The sequence below is a fragment of the Pithys albifrons genome, chromosome 7 (genome assembly GCF_047495875.1).
Source record: "Pithys albifrons albifrons isolate INPA30051 chromosome 7, PitAlb_v1, whole genome shotgun sequence".
Lineage (NCBI taxonomy): Eukaryota > Metazoa > Chordata > Aves > Passeriformes > Thamnophilidae > Pithys > Pithys albifrons.
The window spans coordinates 31,012,166-31,037,001 of record NC_092464.1 but is presented as its reverse complement, the minus strand read 5'-3'; the positions used below and the strand labels follow the sequence as shown (position 1 = coordinate 31,037,001).

General features: G+C 38.1%; 1 protein-coding gene across 3 annotated transcripts in view; it reads right to left on the bottom strand.

The window, feature by feature from the left end:
- HDAC9 (histone deacetylase 9) overlaps positions 1–24,836 on the bottom strand; it is a 452,635-nt gene that overhangs the window by 161,231 nt on the left and 266,568 nt on the right. For 2 of the 3 annotated variants that reach the window (XM_071560869.1, XM_071560870.1), the window contains exon 14: positions 21,815–24,374. In XM_071560869.1, the coding sequence (XP_071416970.1) occupies positions 24,054–24,374 (321 nt within the window). In that variant the 3' untranslated portion in view covers positions 21,815–24,053. Of the gene's footprint in view, positions 1–21,814; positions 24,375–24,836 lie in introns of those variants that run through there. The other variant, XM_071560871.1, reaches the window with a different exon arrangement.

Sequence of the window (24,836 nt, the reverse complement as noted above, 5' to 3'; positions counted from 1 at the left end):
ACTATGAAACTGTTCTTATTTCAACCCATGAGTTTTAATTTTCTTTCCTGATTCTCCTCCCCATCCCACTGGGAAGAGAAAGGAGTGAGCAAGTGGCTGTGTGGCACTTAGTTGCCAGCTAAGCTTAAACCATGACAACATCCCAAGCACCTATTTGTGCCTATATAACCCTGGCCAAGACAGGCAATACCGACCATGTCAGTGCTGTTGTGTACAATGCATTCCCATGGAGGGAGCTTGGGATGACCAGGGCACATAGCTGGTGCCTAAACCAGAGGTGTGAATTGTCTCCTAATCTTTGTATTTTAATGAGAAAGGAGGGAGTGAAAAGCCTGGACCAGGGATCAGTGGCTGGCTCCTTCCAGCTGTGAAACGTTTGTGTCCCTGGTGACCCTCTTCTCCCCAGGGGTAGAGGGGGTGGAAGAGCCTCTCCTTTTCATTTAAGAAGGGTTGCAGGACCATGCTGCCCAAAGAGCTGCACCAGCGGCTGAAAGTCCCAAGAGAGGTTTGGGTCAAGTTAGATTGCTTTGGGAGTGTTTGGATCTGTGAAGATGTTTTGTTTTCGTTCTTTGAATTATTAATTTAATTTAAGTGAAATACATAATCTGTCTCTGAGGAATGCTGTCTTAATCTTGTCTCTTAGAAGAAAAAGCGGGATTTCCAAATTTTATCTGTTACTGATCAGCTGTATGAGCTTACACCAGTCTTCTAACCTCTTTGAGCCTTTGTATCACCTTATCTCATTCTGGATTTATCTCTAACTATGGAGATGTTAAACAGTTGGTCCTTTGACAGTTCAGTGCTCAACACTAAGGGTCCCTTACTGCAGTTTTTGAGCTAAGGCAGTAAGTAATACTCAATGAAAAACTACATCAAAAATACTCTTTCTTCCACCCCACTGGCTCCCCAAAAAAAGTAAAAGGAAAAAGCTGTGAGTTTCATTTAGTTTGTTTCAGTACAGTAATTACAGATATAGGTCCAACTACATTGCATATTATTTTTTTAAAAAAAGTAAAAAATTAAATACAGGGAACCAGAGCAAAAGGACAAAGAGTGACAGAAGAGAAATTAAATGGGAGCGGGATGGAGAGAACCAATAATCCAGCTTCAAAAGAGAAATCATAAATAACTGAGACCCTAGATTCAGACACCAACATTGTCATCACCTGGAAATGGTCAGAGTATCACAACTGTGGGTTTTGGACATACATACACCATGAGGTTCCATTGAGGAAACCCTGATGCCCTATGCCCTCCTGCAATGATTACTTCTTTAAAAGCTTTTAAGTTTAGATCACCTTTGTTGTAATATGAAGGCTTTTAAATCTGTGATTATTTTGGAAGGGTTTTGTTTATGGTTGTAGTCTCCTATGGAAGTATATACCCGCTTGACTCAATTCCTTCCAAAACCCCACAAAAATTAATTCCTGTAGTGTATGGTTGTGGTAGCCCAAATCAGCTGAGAAAGCAGGGCTGGTTGTGCACTAAGTGCAGCGCCTGCCCACCGCTGACCACAATAACTAACCTTTTTGGGAAAAGTCACTTCCATCAGTCAGGCCACTGTAGGGCAGTGGCCGCAAGGCAGCAAAACACTGCTTGGAATAATTCTTTGCAGATGCCAGGAACCGGAAGTTTCAGGGAGAAAAATGAAAGCCATTCACTCTTCCAATGACACAAGGCTTTGATACCACAAAGTCATTTGGACAGAGAGTTCCAAGGTCAGGAAGGCACGTAAAGATTGGTGATTAGAGAAATACTATATCAGCAAAGTGTGGCAAGCTATTAAAAGAAACTGTAGCTTTTATGATTGTGTAGCTGGAGCTTCCCCAGGGCTATTTGTATTAGATATTGAGTTAAGCATAACTTATTTAGCCTCAGCATTCCAGAAAACATTTTGATGTCAGATACTGAAGGAAAGTAAACACAAAGAGGAGGAAACAGGGCTGATCCAAAACAGATAAAAATATTGTAATTTAGTTTTTTGAACCTATGCATGTTAGAGCATTAAGAAAGAAGAAATTTTAAAGGCTTGATTTGACTTAAAACTTGGTTAATAAAGGTATTTAGTCACTGTGTAGCTGGGGGAGGATGGGTGGAGAAAGAGAGAGACTATTTATCACCTTGAGTACTTGCTACACCCTGACAAAGCATGAACACAGCTTTCTGTAGAAATTTTCATCTAGAGCAGGTTTAATGCACATGTGTGGTTCTCATCTAATGCTATGGGCTTGTGTGTATGTTAGGCCAAACTATTTGCTTAGCTGGGCTGTTTGCCCAGTGGATATCCTGATGACTGGTGACAGGGATTTGCCTGCTCTGTAGCAAGCAATTAAGAGTCTTTGGGACTTTTCACCCTTTCATTTTCCTTTAACTCAAAAGACAAGATTTATAAGATTGTGAAGACCATAGTTTGGTGCAACTCTTGATTAGCATAGTTCCAGTTCAGGGCCCTCTTATTGCTCATGAAATAAAGTTTTTCACTCTCATTGTGTAATTCTACATTTCTGTATTCTGAGTGGAAAGATTTTTAGCATGAGATGAAGAAAACCTCCTGTCCCTTCTCACCTTGCTATGTATATTTTTTGTGCTAATGTTTTCACGCAAAGAAATTATTCACTACCACAGGAATATCTTAGATCTGCTGGGTACATAGTAATGACCAGTTCTCCCAGACAGAGGATCATATTCCAATTAGCGTTCAAATGTTATGTCTGCTGGTTACCAAACATCACATATGGGACTTAGCAACTAAGGCTTTATTTTTGTGTCCTCTGCGTAAAACATACTAGTTAAAAACTTTCTACATATATATATTTTTTTTACCTTAATTACTCAGCCTCACATACTAGTTCTAAGTCTTGGCATATTAAATAAGATGGTGCTGGGCTAAAATTCTCTTAATTTGTAGCTCACCAGTTCAGTGCACTTTTAGGCTGTGTTTAACAACAGTATTTTACTCAGGTATACAACTAATGCATTTTGCATGTCATGAAGACAAATTTGAAGCTTCATTGGACCATAGCTAAAAAGGGAAAAGGGTTATGTTGTTGACTGTTTATCCTGACAACCATAACTCATGGCTTAAAAAAAAGCATAAATGTGCTTTACCCTAAAGCTAGAGAGAAAAATAGTACACAAATATCTCATGATTTTGTGGATGTCTCAGTATTCTGTAGCAGAGTTAGAGATGTTTACCCAGAAAACTGCACTTTTTCAGCCTTCCATGGTGATAACGTGGCCCTGCTTCGCAGTTGTACAAATCACCTTTCTGCTCAGCATTGTTGACAATGCGCCTCTCACTGATGTTCATGCTGCAGCTGCCTGGCGGCTCACCTGCTGAACAGAGAGAGGACGCTGCTGGCTCCCATCAGGCTCCTTCCTGGCCTCAGTGTGCCCCAAATATGCCACCTCTTCTCCAGGCCAAGAGAAGTCTAGCAGCCAGACAGGGAAATTATTTAGGTGATATTCACTAGAGGAGCATTTGAGAGGTGCATTTTAGTTTTGTTTAAATGTTTCTGGTTTATACTGTCATGGATTTGCATGTATAAAAGCCCCAGATTTATGTACAACAATGTATGAACTTTCCAAATGTATTCTCTACACTTCTGCAGTAAAACTTTTAGCTATAATGCAATTTAGTAAAGAAATAAGAGATAAACTGCAAAGGCTGAGACCAGCACCAAAGTTAGAGGTTTGATATTAAATATATAGCCTCTTTCTAATATTTTTAAGTAGGAAATAAATCTCCTTTCTGTTGAAAGACAGTTCTGCCTTTGAAGATAGAATAACGTTTGCATAAATGTTAAGGTCGTCTTTAATGTAGCTTTCATTATCTCCTATGTTCCCCCTTTCTCTGAAAGCTCAAGTGACTGATGTCAAGATCAAGGGAGTCAATCAATGTAGATACACTCCAGGACTCAGATAGGATATAAATCACCCTTACTCCTAACCACAGTAGACACCTAACTGAAGGACAGAAGTTTACATATTTGCTGTCCTTGTGGGGGAGGTTGAAGTTCCCAGCCACTTACCTCACAGGAACCCCTCATTCATTAACCAATTGGGGTGCTTAGTATCACCTATCAAATAGGCTAATCAAAGTTTGAGATAAAACAGCTCTTGACCATTTCTTGCCCTTTGAACACTCCAGAGCCACCTCGTGCCCCTAAACTTTTATCTAATTAAAGTTAAAGAGGGGAAAATTAATCCATGGAAGAAAATGAGATAACAGCCACCATAACAGACCATCCCAGATCTTGGTTTGGCTTTCATCTATTGCTATCTGAATCTTCAGCAACACAGCAACCCCATTTTATGGGAGCAGAATCTGTCCCTTTACACATGAGCGGCATTTGTATTTTCATTTCTCACTGCTCAATGTTGCAGTTCCTCTACTTGTGATGGGTGTGGGTGAATTAAAAAGGTCATCCTTCACTTTCCTTCTCAAGCTTGACTTAGTGCTGTTTTCACTTGCAGAACACAAAAGTGAAAACTGTAATTTATTACAGTACCAGCAATTCAAGATATTTTGCTTGGATCCTGTGCTTGCAATTGGTTACCAACATTCCAACTTTTCTTGCTTTTGTTGGCTACTAGTTTATAACCCTCAATTTCATTCTCTAAATCTGTGCTTAAAAAGACATTTCACAACACAGGGTTGTGGGAGTTTTTACCTTGGAAGAAAGTGTGATGTGTCCCCTTTGCAGTTTCACTGCCATTTTTGTGGTACTACTTGTGTTCCTGTTTGGTGTTCTTTTATTTTAAATTCTTCTTTTTTAAACCACCTGATGGTAAAGTTTCTGAAGCCCAAAGGATCTTCCTTTACGATCGCTTGAATTTTTCAACAGCTGGAACTTTGGCACTGTGAATATCAGAAATAAGTAACTCTGGTAACACAACAGTTGTTAGCTGCACTGCAAATGGAGAAACTTGTGTTTTATGAGGTACTTGGGAGTCCTGAGATCTGGCCATGCAGCAGCATGCTCTGCTCCTGCAGCTCTAGCAGCACCTGCCAGCAGCAGCGTGTCAGGGTGTGGGAGCAGCTCCAACACGTCACCCTCACTGGCATTTCAGGTTTTGGGGCACTGAGGGACCAATAGCAACAAAGTCCATTTTTTTTTCTAAAAATACTCTGATATTTTGAAGGCTGCGTTTATAATTTTAGAATTTTAGCAAGAAGCATTGGATTATAAAGTCTATGGGATAGGCACTTATGGCCAAAATTAGAAGTGCTGAGGAAATCCGCTTACACTGTCTCAGTGTTGCAACATGCACCTTGAGGCACTCAGAGGTGGGCAAATACCACAAAGTAACCCCATTTGGACTCTTTTCTAGACAATGAGAACAGTTCTAATAATTATAGGTATATTTTGGTTTGGAATAGGGCACTGTACTATTTTGGTTTTCTGTAATGCGTTTTTTTCTTGTATTTTTTTTAAGCCTACAAAGACTATGTGTATCTATAGCACTATAGCCAGCAGAAATCATTAAATAATTTACAAGACTAACCTTAACATCGTCAGTACCCAGTTCCTAGGACTTCATAATGGGTATCCTGCAACACAGTTAATTACTTGCAAATGGCAGCTGTAAAAGATAATAGGGCTCAAACCTTTTAATTTACATCAAAAAGAAACCCCAAGCAAGCTTCCAAATCTCTTCCAAACTCTGGAAAATTTTTTTGTCCATACCAATGTTTGAACTAATATCTGGCCTTCCCTTTAGCTACCTGAACTAATCCATCAGACCGACAATTTAGAACTATGACCTGCAGCTGTTTGGGTATGGAAGGGATGCTGGTAGAACTTTAAAGGGGGATAAGCAAGTCAGTGAAAATGAGATTCAGTAATCCTCCTGTATTTTTAAGGTTTTTTGCACATGGTGGGAAGGAGCTGAGATTTTTGCTTGCTTTCCCCATGACAGGCAGCAGTGGGGGGATATGGGAGCTCCTTGGGCTGCTGCTCACTCAGTGCCCCCGTGGAGGCAGGTAGCAGAGGGGTGTTTGCCAAATCCCTCCTGCAGCTGCAGTGTCAGAATGGGGAGTTCATGAGACTCAGTTAAATTCAGGTATTAATTAATACCAGCTGCTTACTTTTCAGGGTGGACAAGACCTACTAGGTACTAGAAAATCTGTAATCAGGAAATTTTGTACTGATAGGGGGATAGGCTGCGAGCTGTAATAAATCTTTCCATCTCTACTTTCTACATATTTAATTTATATAAGGCACTGCAAACTTAAATTTTAGCAAACTTTGGTCATGATCCATAAGAGACAGATTTGATCCAGTGACCCAAAAGTGAAAGGTTCTGCATTCCATTAGCAACTCCCTATAACTGCAGTCCCTCACCGAGGTTTTTATGCCAATAACTAAATACCACTAACCTTTACAAGCTATGTGGTAACATTTTCAGTCTCCTAATTCTGAGTTATTTCACAAGCAAAGGGAAATTTGAGTTTGTCATAGAGATAAAAATGAAACTTCTTCAGCATTTTACTGTTAGACATTTAGGAGAACAATTATTTTTGAAAGAGAGGGGAAGCAGGTTGGATTATGACTGTGTATTCGGAGCATCTAAAAGGTGCTGCCCTGGGAGAAAATGTTAGGCACCACTCCCACACTACTGTTGCCACTTCTTCTGTGACTGATTGTGAGAGAAAATTCTTCTCTCTCCCATACTGCCAATTTTACATCTTCTACTCTATTGCCCACTGGAACAACCCTTGGAATTCCCTCCAGGATCCAGAAGTTGAGGGACTTGATTTTGATACTAGTGAAACTTTTAAGTAAGACAGAAGTATTTTCCCACACCTTTTTTGAACAGGCACAAAAATGCATACCAACTAAGAATATATAATGCTATTTAATTTCTATTAAACATAAAAATGTGGAAATAGCCAAAATAAGTTACATAGAATAGCAGTTGGAGGTCAGCATTCATGTCAGAGGTGGTCTTGTTCTATTTCTTTTTCCCTTTTTTCCTTTACCTACAAACCAAACACCACTAAGCCAGAAACTACCAACCAGTACAGTCTCACAGTAACAAGATATTAATAGCCCATAGAAAAATCAACATATGATTTTATATTATGGTCCTTACTACAGTCCTTGTATTTTTATATGTTCTGACCTAACTGTAACACGAGAAAAGGCAGTGCAGTGACATTCAAAAATGTGTGCTCATTTTAATTTGCAATATATTCAAAATATTGTTGATACTTTTTCACATAATGTGTTTTTAAGGAACCCTCACTTCAGTCTCCTACCTCTTGAGGGGGCTGTCTATGGGACTGCTGTCCCCACCATTAGTTATATAGGCTACTCTCACACATGAACTCTTTTGTCGTTGTTGTTTTTGCATAAAGAAGTGGACAAACAAATATTTTTACTAGATAGCAGAGAATGCATTTGCATCACCTGTATGGACCTCTGAGGAAATCACCACCACACAGGCAAGTGCCAGGAGGTGTCTTCAAAATAGGACATTTTAGTAGTTTTACTTAAATGACTTCACAGAGGTTCTTGGTTGAAGCATGCCTAATGCCTAACTTCTCCTTCTTCATATCTATGCATGCTTTATTGTTCCCTGCCACATCTTTTATCTTTGTCCCTTTTTGCATTCATTCCTTTTGGCATCAGTGATTTGGAATCACTTACTGCCGTATTTCCTAATTCCTTTTATATCTCTTAATCTTCATACGTGGGCCACAGATTTTTGTTTGCTTAAACAATTGATCAATCTCTTGATGTCAAACATGCCAAGTCCAGCAACAATAAGAGAATTTTCTGATTAATTGAAAAGACTTGGATTTGCAGCCTGATGTCCTTGCACAGGTATGCAAACAGTTTAGCAAACTTTGAATTGGTGTCTCTCAGCCATCACCTCTTGGAAAGACTGATGCTGGTTCAAAAGAGCAAAGCCCTTCCCTGATTCCAGGAGTGTTAAAGTAGCAGAAAAAACATCAAGCAAAAGAGAAGGAATACAGACACAGCTCCTCCAAAAACTCTCCCTCCAGCAATAAAAAGCAAGCTTGGAAGGAAGAATCCACTCAGCAGGCAGGATTTAGAGGATAAGATGTTATACATATAAGCCCGTTCTCATAGGCAAGCCAAGAGTTGCACTCAGCATGCAAAAGTAAAGTTTTAGGTCAAAGTAGAAATGTCAGAACTTTCCAAAAATTCTAGATACTTCAAGTGATGCCATGGAGGTAATGTGAATGCCGACCAGGCTGAATTTCAGGATTGCTCCTAGGACTCCCTGGGTCTTAAGGATGCTTTGCTGCTGTTTGTATTCTGATCTTAAAATGAGATTAGACACTTGGGAAAACACTGTGTTAATCTGCTCCACAGTGATTCATGCTGGTCACCAGACTAGAGCGAAGTCCTGCTGAAAAGCTTTAAAATTAGGCAACAATATTGGAAGCAGAGCCAAACCAACAGTGTTATTTCTAAAGCTGAGGGCTCCATTCCAAAACTACTGTCTCCCCTTCTCAAGCAGCTTAGTCTTCAAGAGAGGTCCATTTAGTACTAAAAATTACCATGATTTGGGGATCAATTTTTTTTTTTTTTAGTGATAAACCACAAAATGCCCTATGAATTGATCTACTTCATGTTGCCATGGAGTTTGTCATGTTCTTTTTTTCCACATACCCAAGTATTTCATTCTGGTCTCCTTGAAATTTGGAGGACTTGGGTTTCTCCCTCTCCCAAGATAGTTATCATTGGCCAGTACATCAAACAACGTCGTCTAGTGAACTCCAGCCACAGAACAAATACACCACCTACCAAACCAAAAGCGCCCTGTTCAAATCATAGTGCCTTTTGGCAGCCAGTTACTCTCATACCATTATACCCAGAGCAAACAATAAATCTTTTGCCTTGGACACTACTCTCTACCTCAAGTGCATAAAACTAGCTATTACAACAATTTTAGTAAAATGAGTAACTGCTAGAAAGGGATTGTGCTCTAGGTGTAACACATTTCAAAGAAATAGTTTCATATAACTCCAGCTTTTATTTTTCAAAATTCAAGAGCTTCACTCTAGGAAGCTTGAAGCCATTTCTTTTTTGTATCTGCTGCTCTTTTTTTCTGTATCTTTGCTTTTTTTTATTTCTTGATAATTTGTTGGTGTTGGTTTAGGGTCTTTTAGTGGGTTTGTTTGTTTGTCTGTTTGTTTCTCCTGTGTGGTCTTTGACATTCCTTGAGAGCTAATAAACATATCAGCATTGCGGTAAACATCCCCACACATGGTTCTATGGAAGGAAGAATCTCACCATTGCTGTCTTAGGTAAAAGGTAGATTTGAAAATGCCAGACCAATTAATATATGTTGAGAACAAAAGCTCACTGAATTGTCATAGATTGTTGCAGAACTTTATTTAATCCTGAATAGTTTTATCTTCTGATTATTTTAAAAGGAATTCTTGATCATACCGAAGGTGTGGGGAAGTAAGAACTCCTAACAATTCCTCACTATAAACTGCCAGAGAGCTATGCATAGAAGGGTACCATTTCTTTTTTTTTTCCTCCTTATTGAAAACAAAATTAACATCTACTCCACTGGTACGTGCTTTGTTTAAAACATGTTTTCAAACTGCATTTCTCCATACTATACATTGGAATTGAGAGTTTGATAAAGCCTATAACATGGTAGATTTTTCTAATCCAAATCATAGTTTAGGACAGAAGCAAAAGTTTCAGCAAGGCAGTTAAAATTGCAATCCAAAAGCAATGACTTTGGATTATATGGCCAGAGCTTTCATTGCAGTTGTCAAAAGGCATACTAGTGTCCTTGCAGACATGAAGGCAGCTTCTCCACCTAAGGCGTATTTGGCTGTTCGTCCCTTCAGGCACCATATACACCGCTCCAAAATGCTTGCTCCTACTGCCTCATGAATACATGTGAGAGAGGGGAGGGATGACTTTATAGGGTATGCAAAGCTGCACAGGTTACTTTCCACTTTCTGAATTTAGTCACATCTGCACACTTTGTACTTTGAGTTAGATTTGCTCCCTATCTAGTTACTTGGGGAAAGGTATTTTTTCCCACTGTCACGTCAGATCCAGCTAACAGGAATTCCTTTACTACAGGGACTTAAACATCATTAAGCCATAATTTCTTTTCCACAAGTGTAGCAGGCATAACCAAGATGCTTTCAGGCTCCCAGACCTGAGAAAAGGAAGAGACTGCATTTCTTGAGTCACTATAACAGATTGAAATCCTTTAGTCAGAAGGAGAGAACAAGGTGACTTGAAAGAACTTTTTTCTCTCTCTCCCTTCAAAAGCAATGCAAAAGTTCCCACAGTGTGCTTTTACAATCACACTGAGCAGGGAACTTGTCCCTACACAGGCAGTGTATGCATCAACAGTGTTTTCACTGTAGCAAGCCCCACAGTCAGCTATGAAGATAAGCTGCTTTCTTATCTTGCCTGCTTTTGTATGCTCTAGCAAACCTTCCTGGAGCTCCTGCTTAGCCACAAATAGAGGGGAGAGCTTTTTCCCTTCCTAAGCAGTCTTTGCTCAAGTTCACTGACAAATTTTAGAAGCTGTAGGAAATTAGTGAAAATTAAGCAATTCACATAAATGCCCTGTCTAAATGAAATGTAAGAGCACCAGATTTACAGAGGAAATCAAAGTCTGAAAAAGTAATTACTCTTGTTTAGATTAAATATGAGAGCATTTTAATAAACAAGCAAAACCTCTGGCTAGCATCTTTTTTCTCAGCCTTTCTCTTATGTTTAAAATTAGATGTGTTTTCTCCTCAGACCCATAATCCCCAATAAATTATCCTGTCCAAATAACACATGCACAGGATAAAACCATATCTTTGATTTTGATTACATTGCTTTTGGTTGCAATTTAGGTAGCCTTGATTCCAGCCATTATTTCTGTGGACTTTGGGACCCTTAAAATGCTGAGAAAAATCTCAGTTCTTACATGGATCTAGTTAAGTTGTTGGCTGCAAACAGATAAACATACCTCTTTTTGTTGACAAATGACTTAAAACCATAATTTTGCAAATATGGTGCTTTGTTTATGGTATATCGTTGCTCTTTGATAGGGACTCTGAACTTACACTGCAGTAAGCTGAAAAAAAGTATTTGTGAATGGGAATGGTTTTATCTGTAAATACAATTTCCAAACATTTAACATAACTACAGGAAACATTACATTAACTGAACTGTTGCACAGATACAGCAAAATTGACACTATTGAGGCCATGCAATTTCTTGAAGTCCTACAAATTATCAAGTGGGTTTTGTCTCTTATGAAAAACTCAATGTAACAAAAATAGCTTATTAGCAAAAATACCTTGCTTACTGATAGATACCATATGAACTTCATATTACAATACTGTAAAGCTTTAATACATGTTAGAAACAGTTCTTTGCATTAAAATAGAAGAAATAATGCTAAAGTAATGGCTTGTGATAGAATGTGAAATGTAAATGGAGCATAGCATCCTTTCAAGTCAAGAAGGCTCAGCCTCCCTGCTTGCAGGGCCCCTTCAGCAGCAGTACAAGAGTACATGACTAATGTGATAAGAGAAAAAGGATGTACCCAGTGCATACTGCCACAGTTGTGGGAGATCAGGATTATAATAGGTGCAAAATGAAGAAGATTTTTAATATTTCAAATTTCTATTATTAAACCAAAAATTAATTCTTACTTTTTCTTTGACTATGGGTAGTACATTGTCACACTAATAAAAGACAGGTGGATTTTAAAGACAAGTTTTAGTATGGCTACTTAAAATAATCTGTAATTATATCACACAGTGCATGTATTAGAGTTATAGCACATTTAAAGCAAATGTGTTATAAATCACTGAGATGAATCTTAGCACAGCAAGATGCTTGTTGTCATAGGCACAAATAAAAATATATCTGAAGGTGCTATTACTCCACTTCCATATACTCATGCTTTTGTGCATGCAATTTAGTAGCATAAATTTAATTTTGGAGGAGCTGTTTTTCAAGTAAGCTGGAGCTTCTGGATTTCTGGAAATCAGGTTCTTAAAAATGTGGGATTCTTTCCACACATCCTTCTGGTAAGTTCATTCTTCCTAATTCAAAAACCGCAGCAGCAGCAGCCACTGCGTTATGGCATGACAGCCCTTCTCTGTCTCCCTGCTCCTCAGTTTGTCATTTTTGGACTTGAATAGTGCAGCATACTCTTGCCTGACTCTTCAGTATGGTAGTTTTCACTATGCCCAGTCTTTCCAGAACCACACTACACAAGACAGTATATTTTTGGGGGGGGAGGAGGGAGGGGGAGGTTGGGCTTGGGAGGTGGGTGGAGATAGGGAACAAGGGTAATGTTGTTGATGAACTTCAGCACATTAAACTTTTCTTGGACTTCCTCTGATTTAGGCAGAGCTGTCATCAACACTTGCTAAGTTACAACATCCTAAAGTTGTTATAATAGTGTTTTCTATAAGTCATGTAAAGACACAAGTGCATAATTTGTATACAACTTCATGCACACCTAAATACCTATGTGTACACAAAATTCATTAAAATGTTCAGTAGTGAAGGAAGGCAATTCCTGTATAACCTTCTTTTTGAAGTTCTTAGCTTGAGAAGCATGTAAATATATGAACTGCTGTATGGGGAGTCTGAAGCATATGCCCATACCTGTTAAGCAAGTGGGAAGTAGTGTCATCTAGTGGTTAACTCAAATCTAAAGGGGACAGGAGCTGTAATTCAGTATATAGTAAATAACATTTTTAATTCTTGCCTTGCTGTACTGTGCAACTTAGAGGAAATAATTTTTATTTATTATATCTCATTGATTCAGATAGAAAACACGAAAGTAAAGCCAGCTGGAGAATCATACACTGGAATATCAGAAATATTGAAACTGTTAAGATGGACACTTTCCTTTTATGCATCCTGCCCCATCAATGTTTCTCCCTGATGATGTAGACTTCTTTAGAGCATATTCACAGACCTTCTGCCAATCTTCTTTCATACAATCTAGTTCAAAAACCACTGTGTCAGGATGCTGGCACACTATCATATAATGAGGTAGATTCATTTATTATTGAAACTTATAATAACTGAAGTTTATTCAGTTTCCTTAAATATAAGAATAGGTAAGTCTTTCTATGTCTAGTAATATCTAGTAAGATGATTCTTTCCTCTTCTGAAACATGATTTTTAGAAATTATATCCTCATATATAAAAATACTCTTTAGTACCACTTCTGGGTGCAGGAAAAGGTGGTCCTTGCTTACAAGTGAAGGAAGTGATGGTGTTAAGAACATACTTAAAGCTATAATAATAATATAATATGAATGGTTTATAATATGAATGGAGTACTATAATCTATCTACTCTTAAATTTTGTTAAGACTTAAAGCTGTAATTTGCAGGTATTTCTTACATAAAATAATTGTAGAGTGTTAACATAAAAGCTGACTTATACCTGGCTGCAATATTACTGGTATGAATATTTGCTATGGAATCTTAATTAGTTTCACCCATAAGAGTTTCATCTATTAAGATGAAAGAAATTAAAATCTACTGAAACTGTTGAATGAGCTAACCATATTAGAGAGAAGCAGTTATAAACAGAACTTTTCCAGCTGCCCTTGCTAACAGGCAATTCTGAAACAGTGATGAGTGTCTTAAGTTTCTGCTAACAAAGCTGATTTCTGACCAGAAGCCCAGAGTATTCTTTTTCATCTATTAAGCCCCAGAAGTGACATTTCTTCTTCATATCCCTAATATTTCCTTTTCACCTCACCAGGGCCAAAATGTCATCTTTTCTTGTAAAACAAAAAATCAAAGCCAAATGGTTAAAATGCAAAGTTTTGGTTAAATAAACATTCTGTATTTCAATGGGTTTATCTGCAGCCTGCAGAGCAACTAAACAAAGCCAAGATATTGTCCATCTCTTTGACAGACAAAGAACCTCAGAGGTCCAGAATGACATGCCCGGGGCTGGCACGTGATTAGAGTAATTAAATTAAATAGCAGGAAACATGTTTTCCATATGCCGTTGCCTGGCCACACACAAACTGTAACAGTAAATCTTTTATATTACATTGGTTCAGGGAAATGTATAACCATTTTAAAAATACATGATGCCCAAAAAAATAAAAGGGATGTAGTAGCATACTCACCAGGCTCCCTGTCTTTGGTCATTGGTCTAAAATGCCAAACAAGTTCATTCCTTATTTATTTATTAAAGGTACAGCGCAAAAGGCCCTGAGCATGTAAGCATGCAGGAAATGTTACTGGATTTACACTGGAAGGGTAGTGCTGATGCTCCAATTCCAGGGGGTAAAAGAAAAATCCTCCCAGTAAAAAACATCTTGGTTATCTTCCAAAATGAGACCCTAACACATTTCTGTCAGTCTTTTACAACAGCTAGGCACTCCAAGCACAAATTATAAAGGATTTTCTGTTTCAGTTCTCTTTTTCACAGCAATATGAACTCAAATTCCTTTGTTCTCATGGCCAGTTTTCAGAAAAGCCAACATGTTTATCCATGCCATAATACTGTCAGAATTACTAGTCAGTGGGATCATCTGTCATCCTTGAATTTACTTGTCACTACACTATTAAGATCAACTAGAAAACTCGCTAATCTATCTTCCACTCATCTTTTAGTCACTGCTTATGCCTAATCAAATCACTGGTATTTCTGTTTTGTTATGATTTTGCACAATAGGGAAAAGGCTGCAAATCAGTTTGGGAAAAGCTAGTAATCAATGAGGACACTGATTGAAATGTGCAGTCCTTGAAATTTTTCAGAGATAACATACAAGAATACTTCCTATAAATGAGGAATTCTGAAGACTGCAAAATGCTCTTAATGTGAAGAACATTAAGAATTCAGAAAAAAACCATTACAACACATGAAAAGATGTCCATTAAAAGTAAATTAAAAATGAGTCTCACTATTTTCTGATGAAATATATACTGGATAATTTAATAAGCATTTTACGTATTCCATCTTCACTTTATCAATTGCCTTGACCCAGAAAAAAAACAGTGGTAATTTCAGTGTTTCCCATATCAGGTCCATTACTGAACTATGGTATTAAGTTTATTAACTGATTCAATTTAACGAAATCAAAGCACAAGCTTCCAGCTGGAAAAAAAAAAGTAGTGTAAAAGATGATAGAACATTGATACTCTTGGCTCAGCAGTTACGGTATTTCTCAAGTTACTGAAGTGAGATTCAAGATGTAGTCAGTATGGAGAATTAGAAATTTAGAATTTTTTCTTCTACTCCTTTGATTCCTTTCTTTAATGACTAATCTGCATTGTTTGATCAGGCAAACTTGTGTTTAACAGTAAATCTAAAATAATTAAAGGAGACAGCAGTGACAGGTCAGTGAAGACTAACAACTCATTTTGGTAGTAGCTGATCTGGTTTTTCTAATATTTCTTTAACTGTCTGAACTCTTCTATTCCCTGAAAGGATGAGCGTACTTCAACTTAAAATTATTTAGCCTGAACTCTCTATTCAATGGGTTAAAATAATCAGTTAAAAGGTAAAGAAGTTAATCCCTTGTTATCACCATGCCTTCTGAGAACAAGGACAATGGTGAAAATACTTTGCAGAAGGTAGAAATCTGGAGACTCTTGGTGTGTTGATGGTCATCCTCAGGAGAGGATAGAGTTGCTCTCCAAACCAATGAGGGCTCTCAAGCCTAACTACAAGATGTCTGTAAGATGCTTGTCTACTGCTGCTTCACATCTTCTGCCTCTCAGCATTCCATAAGCCATTCCATGGCAGTGCCAGAGGGAGGACAAACCTCCATCTACTCCCTGGCCGGCCTTGCCCTCCAGCCACTATGCCTTCCCTGGGCCAAACACGTGTTCAGTCAGGGCCCTTCCCAAGAGGATCTCTTACACTTTCTGATTGTCAGAAATGGGACAAATCTGGAGAACTTGGCAGAGGGGCTGGTACACCAGAGGACACCTGCATGGACAGCCATGAAAGGGGGAGGGGGCTGAGGAGGCTTAAGTTTAGGAGTTACTCACTGAAGGGGAAAAACACTGTGGTGGCTTTGGGTCTAATTGTTCTTCTGATATTGCAAAGTATGCTCTTGGAAAGCAGCTCTGCTTTTCACCCTTTGGTGCTTTTCCAGCATTAGCCCCTTTAGGGACACAAGATTTATGCTGGGAGGACCCTCCATCTCTGGGAAGCTGCTTCAGTGGCACAGAAGAGATATGGCCTATAGAGAGAACTTTGTAGCATTTCTTTACTGTTACAATGCTGCCCTGTACTTAGACCTACGAAAACATCTGAAATTCCATCCAGTGGCTTGTGCCAATGTTAAAGAAAGTAATTCACTTTTGCTCTTGATGATGTCCATGGTGAACTATACAGTTTTGGTTTTCCTGTTCTGGTTCCTATTCGTTGTTCCAAAGACCTGCTAGAAGCCCTGAGGACCTCCTCCAGCACAGCATTTCTCAGAAGCTATGCAACGCAGGGGTTGAATACAGCAGCAGCAATAACTAGCAGTTCACTGCTGATTCAACAGCACTGTAATAGTGATCTGTGGAGAAGGCAATAACTGAGGAGTGGGTCTGGTTTTTAACAGGAGTCAAACTATTTTCCAACTTCTCATTTTGCAGAGTATCTCTGCTGTGCAGTAAGCTGCACAGCTTAAATCTCCTTGTTTTGTTAGGCCCCAGCTCTTAGTTCAATGGACAAACTTTGTAACACAGAAGAGCAAAATATGTATATATTGGCCCTTCTTGGCATAAATTACTATTGCATTTACATGGTTCTGCAGGTTAAATACAGGTAACCTCAGCAGGATTGTGTCCCTGTTTCCCAAATTGCCAAATCTTTCTCCATTTATAAAAGTCACAACTGAAAAGTCTTTTTTTTTCCTTTTTTTAATTTTCAGTACTTAGAATCCACAGTGAAACAGAAGAAAGGAAAAAAAAAACCAGGAAATGGCAGAACCATATGAATCGTAAGTTGCTATGAATCAAACATTAAGGGCCCTGTCTTGTCATTTCCTTAATTACTAGTAATCATGAGGAAGAGCAAGTAGAGACAGTACAGCTGATCCTGGTAGCAAACCTTAGCAAAGATCTTGGTAAAGATACTGATCCTGCTAAAAAGCTTTAAAAATTTTTGTTCTCTAACGTATCTAACTCACTTTTAAGTATCTGTATATGAATTATTATTCTACCTTTTGTGATGACGCTAAATATGCAGGTGGTCACAGCAGTAAGAAAGAGAACACTGATTTCTTCCTATTGTTCACCAGCCAAGTTCACAGTATCACTTCAGGCTCAAATTATCAACTCAGTCATGGACTCTAGGATTGGGTACTGATAACCAAAGCTATGAAGGAAATTGTGTTGTGAAACTGTCTCTCAGGGGTGACAACCTGCATCTCACTTTTACAACAGAAGCTTCACAAATTCTGTGCTTCTGCGAGTATGGCATCCCACCAGACTGAATCCACTGCTTCTTCTCTGAGTATGCTCTATGCCAACTGATTTGCAACCTGAAAGAAATTTGAAAGAAGAACTTGAAAGTTAAAATGAGTTAATTGGGTTTGAGTCGCTTTCTTTCAGTAAAAGATGAGGGGAAAGAGACAAAGAGGTGAAAGAAAGGGTTACTTCTTTTATAGGAGGGTCTAAGCTACTGTAATAGTGACATAAAACGGTACCTAACTTGAAAGCAGTTTATGGACTTCAGAAAATGAGCAGCCTGCCTAGTTGGTGCATTATCCTGTAAGTAACAGTCCCCATGCTAATTATCAGCCTCTTGCTGCGGGAATAGATCTTGTTTCTGTTCCTTTGTCCTTGCTGGTCCAATGCTGCCTATGTTTGTGTTCTCAAAGCTTGCCTGAGAAGGGATGGAGGTTGTGCTGTGTGAGCGATTTGTTTTATAACAAAGGGTAATGCTGTGGGTATTTTAACTGAAATAATTAACATCCTTAGAGAGACCAAATTACCTACAGAAATATCCAAATCAGATGTATGGGTGATAGTTGTCCCTGGACTGAGCCTAGGGTGATGGCACCTGTATTCAGCACTTCTATTTTTATTTCTCTGTCAGAAACAGTAAAAGAGAAGCTTTGAATTGCTTTCTATAAAGTCAGTAGCTTCAGAAAACTGAAATCTATGCAGAAACTTATGGGAAACTATGATGAAAGACCTGAACAAATTTAGGTAAATGGTGAAAACTAAGAAGTTACAGAAAGAAAGATGACAAGGGATGTGCTGTTGGGCTTGAGTGCCTTTCATATGTTAAGGAAAGGTGTCCAAATGGATCAAAATGGCTGAGAAATTAGGGAAACCTGATCACTGCTTGTCCCTTTTGTGCAGTTAGGTTAGCTGAGTGATGGAGTCATGCTCTCTGATGTGTAGTAACTCTTCAACTTTTATTTTTAGTGGAGGAAGATGTAGGAGAGCAAGCCTTGGAAGCAGTTGTCTCAGTAGCTATGCCTCTGCACACAGGAGAGCATTTCCCAACAGCACTTCTGCCCAGTGCTCCTTCTGGGATTGTTCAATAACAGAGATCTGCTTTAAAAATCTGGGGGCTGCCACCTAAAAACTCTCATGCCACCCATATCAATGGGAGCAAAAGGAAAAGACTAAAGACATAATGAGAGACTGAATCCTCCATGCTGTACTAGCTGCTTCACAGTGAACCTGAGCAAAGCCTTCTTAAGTTCTTTACATCACAGCGTTGCTTGCAATCTCATGGATCCAAGGATCACAGGCCAGAACATTAGAACTGGCATAAAAAAAGAGGATTATTCTTCCTGTACCATAGCTTTCAGAGACCAGAATTAGAAACCTGATGGAGGTGGACAGGACCTTAACAGTATAGACAAGAGCAAGCAGGCTAAGTATTCAGAGGGAGCTTCTTTGTATGTAGATAAATGGAAAATATTTACAAAACAAAAGCAGTTCCACAGCCTTCCATCCCCTTGCTCCATTCCCACTAGATTTGTCATAGTGCCAGCTTGTGTTATGTAGGGGTTGTACTGAGACTGTGCACTCATGAACTGGAGACAGGGCAAGAAAGTACAAGGTTATTGTCTCTCTTACTGGCTGCAAAGTTAAAGGAGACAACTAAGGTAGCATGCAAAAAGAAAAAGGGATGGGCAAATTAAGACTGCAGTATGTTATTCAGTGGGGTGGAGCAGAGTAGCAAGTTTATTTGGAAGTCTGAAATTCTTCAAAACTTATATTTCCTTTTAACATTCCCTTCACAACACTTACCAAGGCCAAAAATGCTGTGACCAGCTTGGAAGGATCAAATGTACAGAGGGATACTTTTAACATCATATCCTCCAAAGAATCTCCCTGGTATTTCACGGCTATGTACTGTTAAGAGTCAATACAGTTACTTCCAGACAACTATGGAAAATAAGTAAAACAAATGCAACAAAGACTCCACAGCCATATTCAAAACATTCAACTTAATCAGCTAATTAAGGCATCAGATCACTTACAAGTAAGTATCTGGTCTTTCAAAGCAACTCCAGTAACTCAGGCTGTGTAGCCATCACAGCAAATGGCTAACTGATTTCAAGTTACTAAGCTAGTACCCTTTTAACTCTCAGCTGCTGCTGAAATAACCCTTGGGGGCTCCAACAGATGTGCATGCCCACAAGGAAGTTATCTTGTATGGGCTAGATGAGTTATGAGGCCAGAATCAAAATAAGCAGAAGGATTGTGACACTTGAGCTCCACAAATGGGGACCAGAAACTGGGACAAGTCTGGAGGATGTGCCTTGCCAGTCCTGTCTGTGTGTGCAAGTGAGTGAGCATGGGTGAGAAACCTGTTTTTTCTGCTGGCTATGCAGTTCAAAAAAACATTTTTTGCTTTCAAATCTTACTCCAAATTAGGCTGAATTAGAAAAGAAAAAAAATGCAAAGCACAGTGTCTCCCAAATAGAGCAGTAAAATCTGGCTCAAAGAAGATAATTTCATCCAGGATGCTCTTCTGTTTACCTGACCAGCAATTCAGCAGATGGTGTTCTAAACCATGTTCTTCCACTGAGAAATGAGGTACAGAAGCTCTGTTACCACCCAGATGATGGGAACTGCATAAGGAAATCAGAAACTAAACAAATAAATGAAAATCAAATAAACATTTCTTAAGTGGATAAGTAGGACATGCTACTAGCAGGACAGAATACAGTAAGGAAATTAATTTAGTTTAGCTAATTTTGGCTGCAAATTGTGAAGTGTTCATAAGGGGGAGAAATAAGTAAACATTTTTAGACTGCTGCTTGGGACTCACAGTTATAGATTTTTACCTCAGAATGCCAGTGAAGATAAAAACAGGGTGTAGTTGGCTTAAGTAACATGGAGTAAATCTTAGTGATCCTGATGATAATGAAGATGAAATGAAAATAGTGCACAAATGAGTGGTGGTAGTGTCTGAAGTGCTCCTGCTTTGCTGAGGCATTCAGCTTTTAATACTATTTTTTTAATGCCAGAAGAAGAAAAAATGCTAATGTTACAGTACCTACATTCCAGTAATGTGGGTATGTCTTGAGTATGTAAATATTATGAAGCTTTTTTCCTCATTCAGTAGCAATTACTTCTAAATCGGCAGCTGTACTGGCTTTATTTTTTGAACGATGGGGCAGAATTCACATATACTATTAAAAAACGCATTCCATTCTTGGAAAAAGATAATGCTTGTGAATTGTATTAAATTATTATTTTCTTCATTATGGGTGCTTTTGATGCCTGGTAAACAAATAATTTAGGAAAAAATCTAGGTGCAGCCTCTAACTCAGGAATGTTGTAAGTTGAAAATATCTATCGCTTTTAATTCCAACATAAGTATTTAAATAAATGGATACTCAACAAAATCCCTGTTGAAAGCATGATTTACTTATAGACATAGGATTCTAAATCACTCTAAACAGAAGAACAAGCAGTATAATACTGTTAATGCTTGTTTTAAGCTTTCCTAAGATAAAACTTGACATTTTATCTCTTTTTGTGTATGCATTACTGATGAAACATTATTTTGCTGTTATATCAGTGAAAATAATTGAATTTATTTGCAGAACTATTTATTTTTACATAATTATGTTGCTGAAAGCATTTTATTTTCATGTAAAATTATACCAGAATCAAAGCTGCTTAGAGCCAAAGGACCAGTTAAAAGAGCTAGAATACAACAATTTCCTGAAGTCCTTTGGTAGTAATAATTAATGTACTGTAGCAACAGAGATTGCTACACAGTACAAGCCGTTTCTCTCTGTAGATCCTAGGCAAAGTTCAGGAAATGTCACAAAGCATTTTACATCTTCATGGTGAAGTTCCCTACAGTAGGACTTCACTGCCTCATGCTTTAAAGTCTGCCAAGTTCCTTGATTCCCTCTTCCCCAACATATTTACAGGGGGACTCTTGCTTTGCAAGTCTTGATGAATATCAGAGAGGTCACTACAAGTACATTTTCAGATAGGGGTCTAGGCAGGGTTTAGAAATGTCATGGAAATTATTTCAGTTCATCTGAATTTTGGATAATGAGAAGCCAAGGCACTGGTATTCACTTTTACCTTTCCTATATGGTACAATATGTGATCACATGTTCAAGACAGATGTCATGATGGGAGAATGAGCATGCATTGATACTATTCCACATTCACTTAAACTTATAATGGCTGATGTAGGATAAAACAAGAGACCAAAAAGAAAGACTTTGTGTAATTATTGTAAGAATACTGTAATAAGAACCTTGTTCCTGAAAGTTTAAATTGTTTCAACAATGTGAAGCAAACATATTTTGTTATACAAAGCGAAAGCATAACTAAGTTATCAAATTTACACAAAGTCAGATATCTGGAAGGGGATCTTTTAAATAAAAACTTTATTTGAGAAAGGAAGAGACATATCAGAAAGCAAAAAAGAGAACATACAAACAGAATATATTTACAACACAAAACAAGAAATCACCTCTAAGGGTGTAAATTATAATAAATACAGTAGATTTAAAATGTAAGAGACAATAATTGATTAGAAATGTGGCTGTTTAAACCCAGTTTTCCTTTTCACTGGTTCCAGGTAGTTTCTCTTATTTTAATTTTATCCAAATTTGAAAGATTCTGAAATTAAATTTCACTAATGTATTGGGGGTTCTCATCTGAATGACATTAGAAAAATATCTTCTCTCTTTTGTGAATACATGTCTTTGAAGTGATATTGTACAAAATTCTTCTCAACTGCAAGTTTCTCCCCAAATGTATTTTAAAAGATGCACTATCCCTTTTAGATAAGGCTGAAGTTAGATTTCAAAGAAAATTAAAAATATACAGAATAGGAAACATTTATAATTTCATTTTATAGCCTTCACTTTTTGAATGTGAATGTGATTTTTTTTCATCCAAGATGGAGAAAGATTTCTGTTCAAATATGAAGCACACATAAAAGTCACCTGTGTTTTCTCAATTAATACATCTTTTCTATCTATTGAGGCCTTTCATGTTAATAGCAACTATTTAGTCATTTGTTTGAAGACCTACTAGGAAAAAGGATAATGTATCTTTAGAAGTTACAACATTTTAGAAGATATTTAACCTTAATAAAGCATAATGTAAACAACACATGCTAATAACTTATTTTAGAACCATTTCTACATTTGGCAAAACAGCTATCTCTTTTGAAACAGGATAGTGCACCTTAAAATACCTTAGCTTTAGAAATATAAATATTTTTAATAGAAAAAAACCTGACAAGGAGTCCAGGTCAGTTTGGGATTATCCATATTAAAGGGATCTTAATACAATGAATCTTTAACTAGCTTAACAAAAGTAAACCTATAAAACAAGGTAAACATATCAAAAGGGAATATGAAGGAAATGTTTCACTGGAAAGCTTCCTTAACAATTTCCCTACTCGCTTTGTTATTTTCTTTGACAATAAATCAATTCATAGAGTGCCTTTAAAAACAGAAGGAGCGCTGCCCCGTCCCCCCTCCCTGCCCGCATTCCTCAACACATGAATCACTTGGGCTTCCTGTTTCCATAAGGCATTTCCTGCCCCCCCTTCCAAAATCACTTTTCTGCAGGAGAACAGCAGGGACCTGACAAAGTATCGCCTTAAACAAACAGGGCCTTGCTCTGCACCCAGCCTTGCTCTGCCCCATTGTACAGGGATGGAAGCAGCTTGAGGGCTGCACACACGCACTGCGCCTTTCAGCTCTGGGGAAAAGCTCCCAGAGAAGCTGAATGTGCCCTTTGTCAAGGTGGCATTTTATGCACAGTTGTTATTTTAGGACTTGTCCATGAGACCCCAGCAGTAAAGGTTATGTGATACTGTATGATTAGTCTTCATTAAAAAAAACAAACAAACAAGTGATTGGATGGCAGATGATAACAATAACAGTTCTGTGCTTTTCGTGCAGTGTCCTAATAACTGACTGGAACCTAATACTGCATTTTACTTCTCATCAGTACTTGCATATGCTTGCATTTAAGGATGCCTCTCAGGACATTATCATCAAATAAGACCAAATGAAAAATTAACTAAGCAGTGCAAAAAAAGAAAACAATGCAATTTTAAAACAGTGCCTTGCCTCTTTATATTCACCTTTTCTCTAAATTAACTTTATACACCAGCCTAGGACCGCTGATATAGCAGTCAGTACCTGTGTACTGGGGAAAAAATATCCTAATGTTAACAGTGTTCAAGACAATGGTATGGTACAATATATACAGACAGCTGAAAGCAAAAGTCAGAGGATTCAAAATCAGAGCAGAAGAATGTTTCATCAATCAGGTCTGGAAACTAATTCCAGCAATTGCTGTTCTCAACAGCCTAAGTGATATGAGATCTCTTTCACTAGCACTAAGTGATGTAAGGTAATTCTGGGTTAATACAAAGTGTACCAGCTATTATGCAAAGATTTATGTGGAATTGACTGCAACAGGTATTTTCTCAATTAGTGGCCATAAGGATGAGCTTCACTATGGTTTCAAGTGTACATACAACACTTATGCACTTGTTAAATTCTTTGAACAGTAAATCAGGATTTGCTAGATCAGTGAATCAAAACACAACTGCTTATCAAAGCCTAGAAAATGCATGTGATGTTCAGATAATAACCTTAATTACAAATCCTGGAGCTAAATCTTTGCCTATTACCTGTTGCATAAAAGCAGCTTGCTCCCCAGATTCCATTTGCTGGGTTTGAACATCCTCATCACTGTCCAGTGGCTCCTCTTTGACTTTCACAGCCCCCACCTGCTGTCCTATTCTGTCATCCACACCAGCACTGCTGCTCTCAGCCCTAATGCTGGCACCACTGGCAGGAGCTCGCTCTTCCTGCATCGACTGGTCACTGTGAAGCTCTTCTTCAGCTTCCTCTAGGTGACTGCCAGGCTGCTTGAGCTGCTCAATGGACTTAGAGAGCATCTGAAAAGAGAAGAGAGGAACAGTTACTGACTACTTTCACTGATGCCAAACACCAGAATTACTAGATTTGCCTAGGCAAAATTAAAGCTTCTGCAGCAAACCTATGTAGCTATGCACTGCCAAAATATTGATAAAGAGGCTAAAAAGAACAAAATACCCTAATCAAAGAGTCAGCTTTTATTCTGAAGTAGAAAATGCTGCATATGGAGTGCTATACAATAATAATAAACTAAAAATCAGGCAGAAAAATGAAAACATTACACATCTGTTTGGCTGTTACAGCTGGTAATGAAGAGAAATTAGTTTCCCCTCATACTCTTCAAACATGGATTCAGAAACCATCTTACAGTTAATTTTCCACAACACAAAATAATAAAGAACACAAAGTTATAGAAAATTAGTGATTTGGTTAATGTTTTGTTGTAAGAAAATTAGGGAATGTTCACACAAACTTCTCAATCA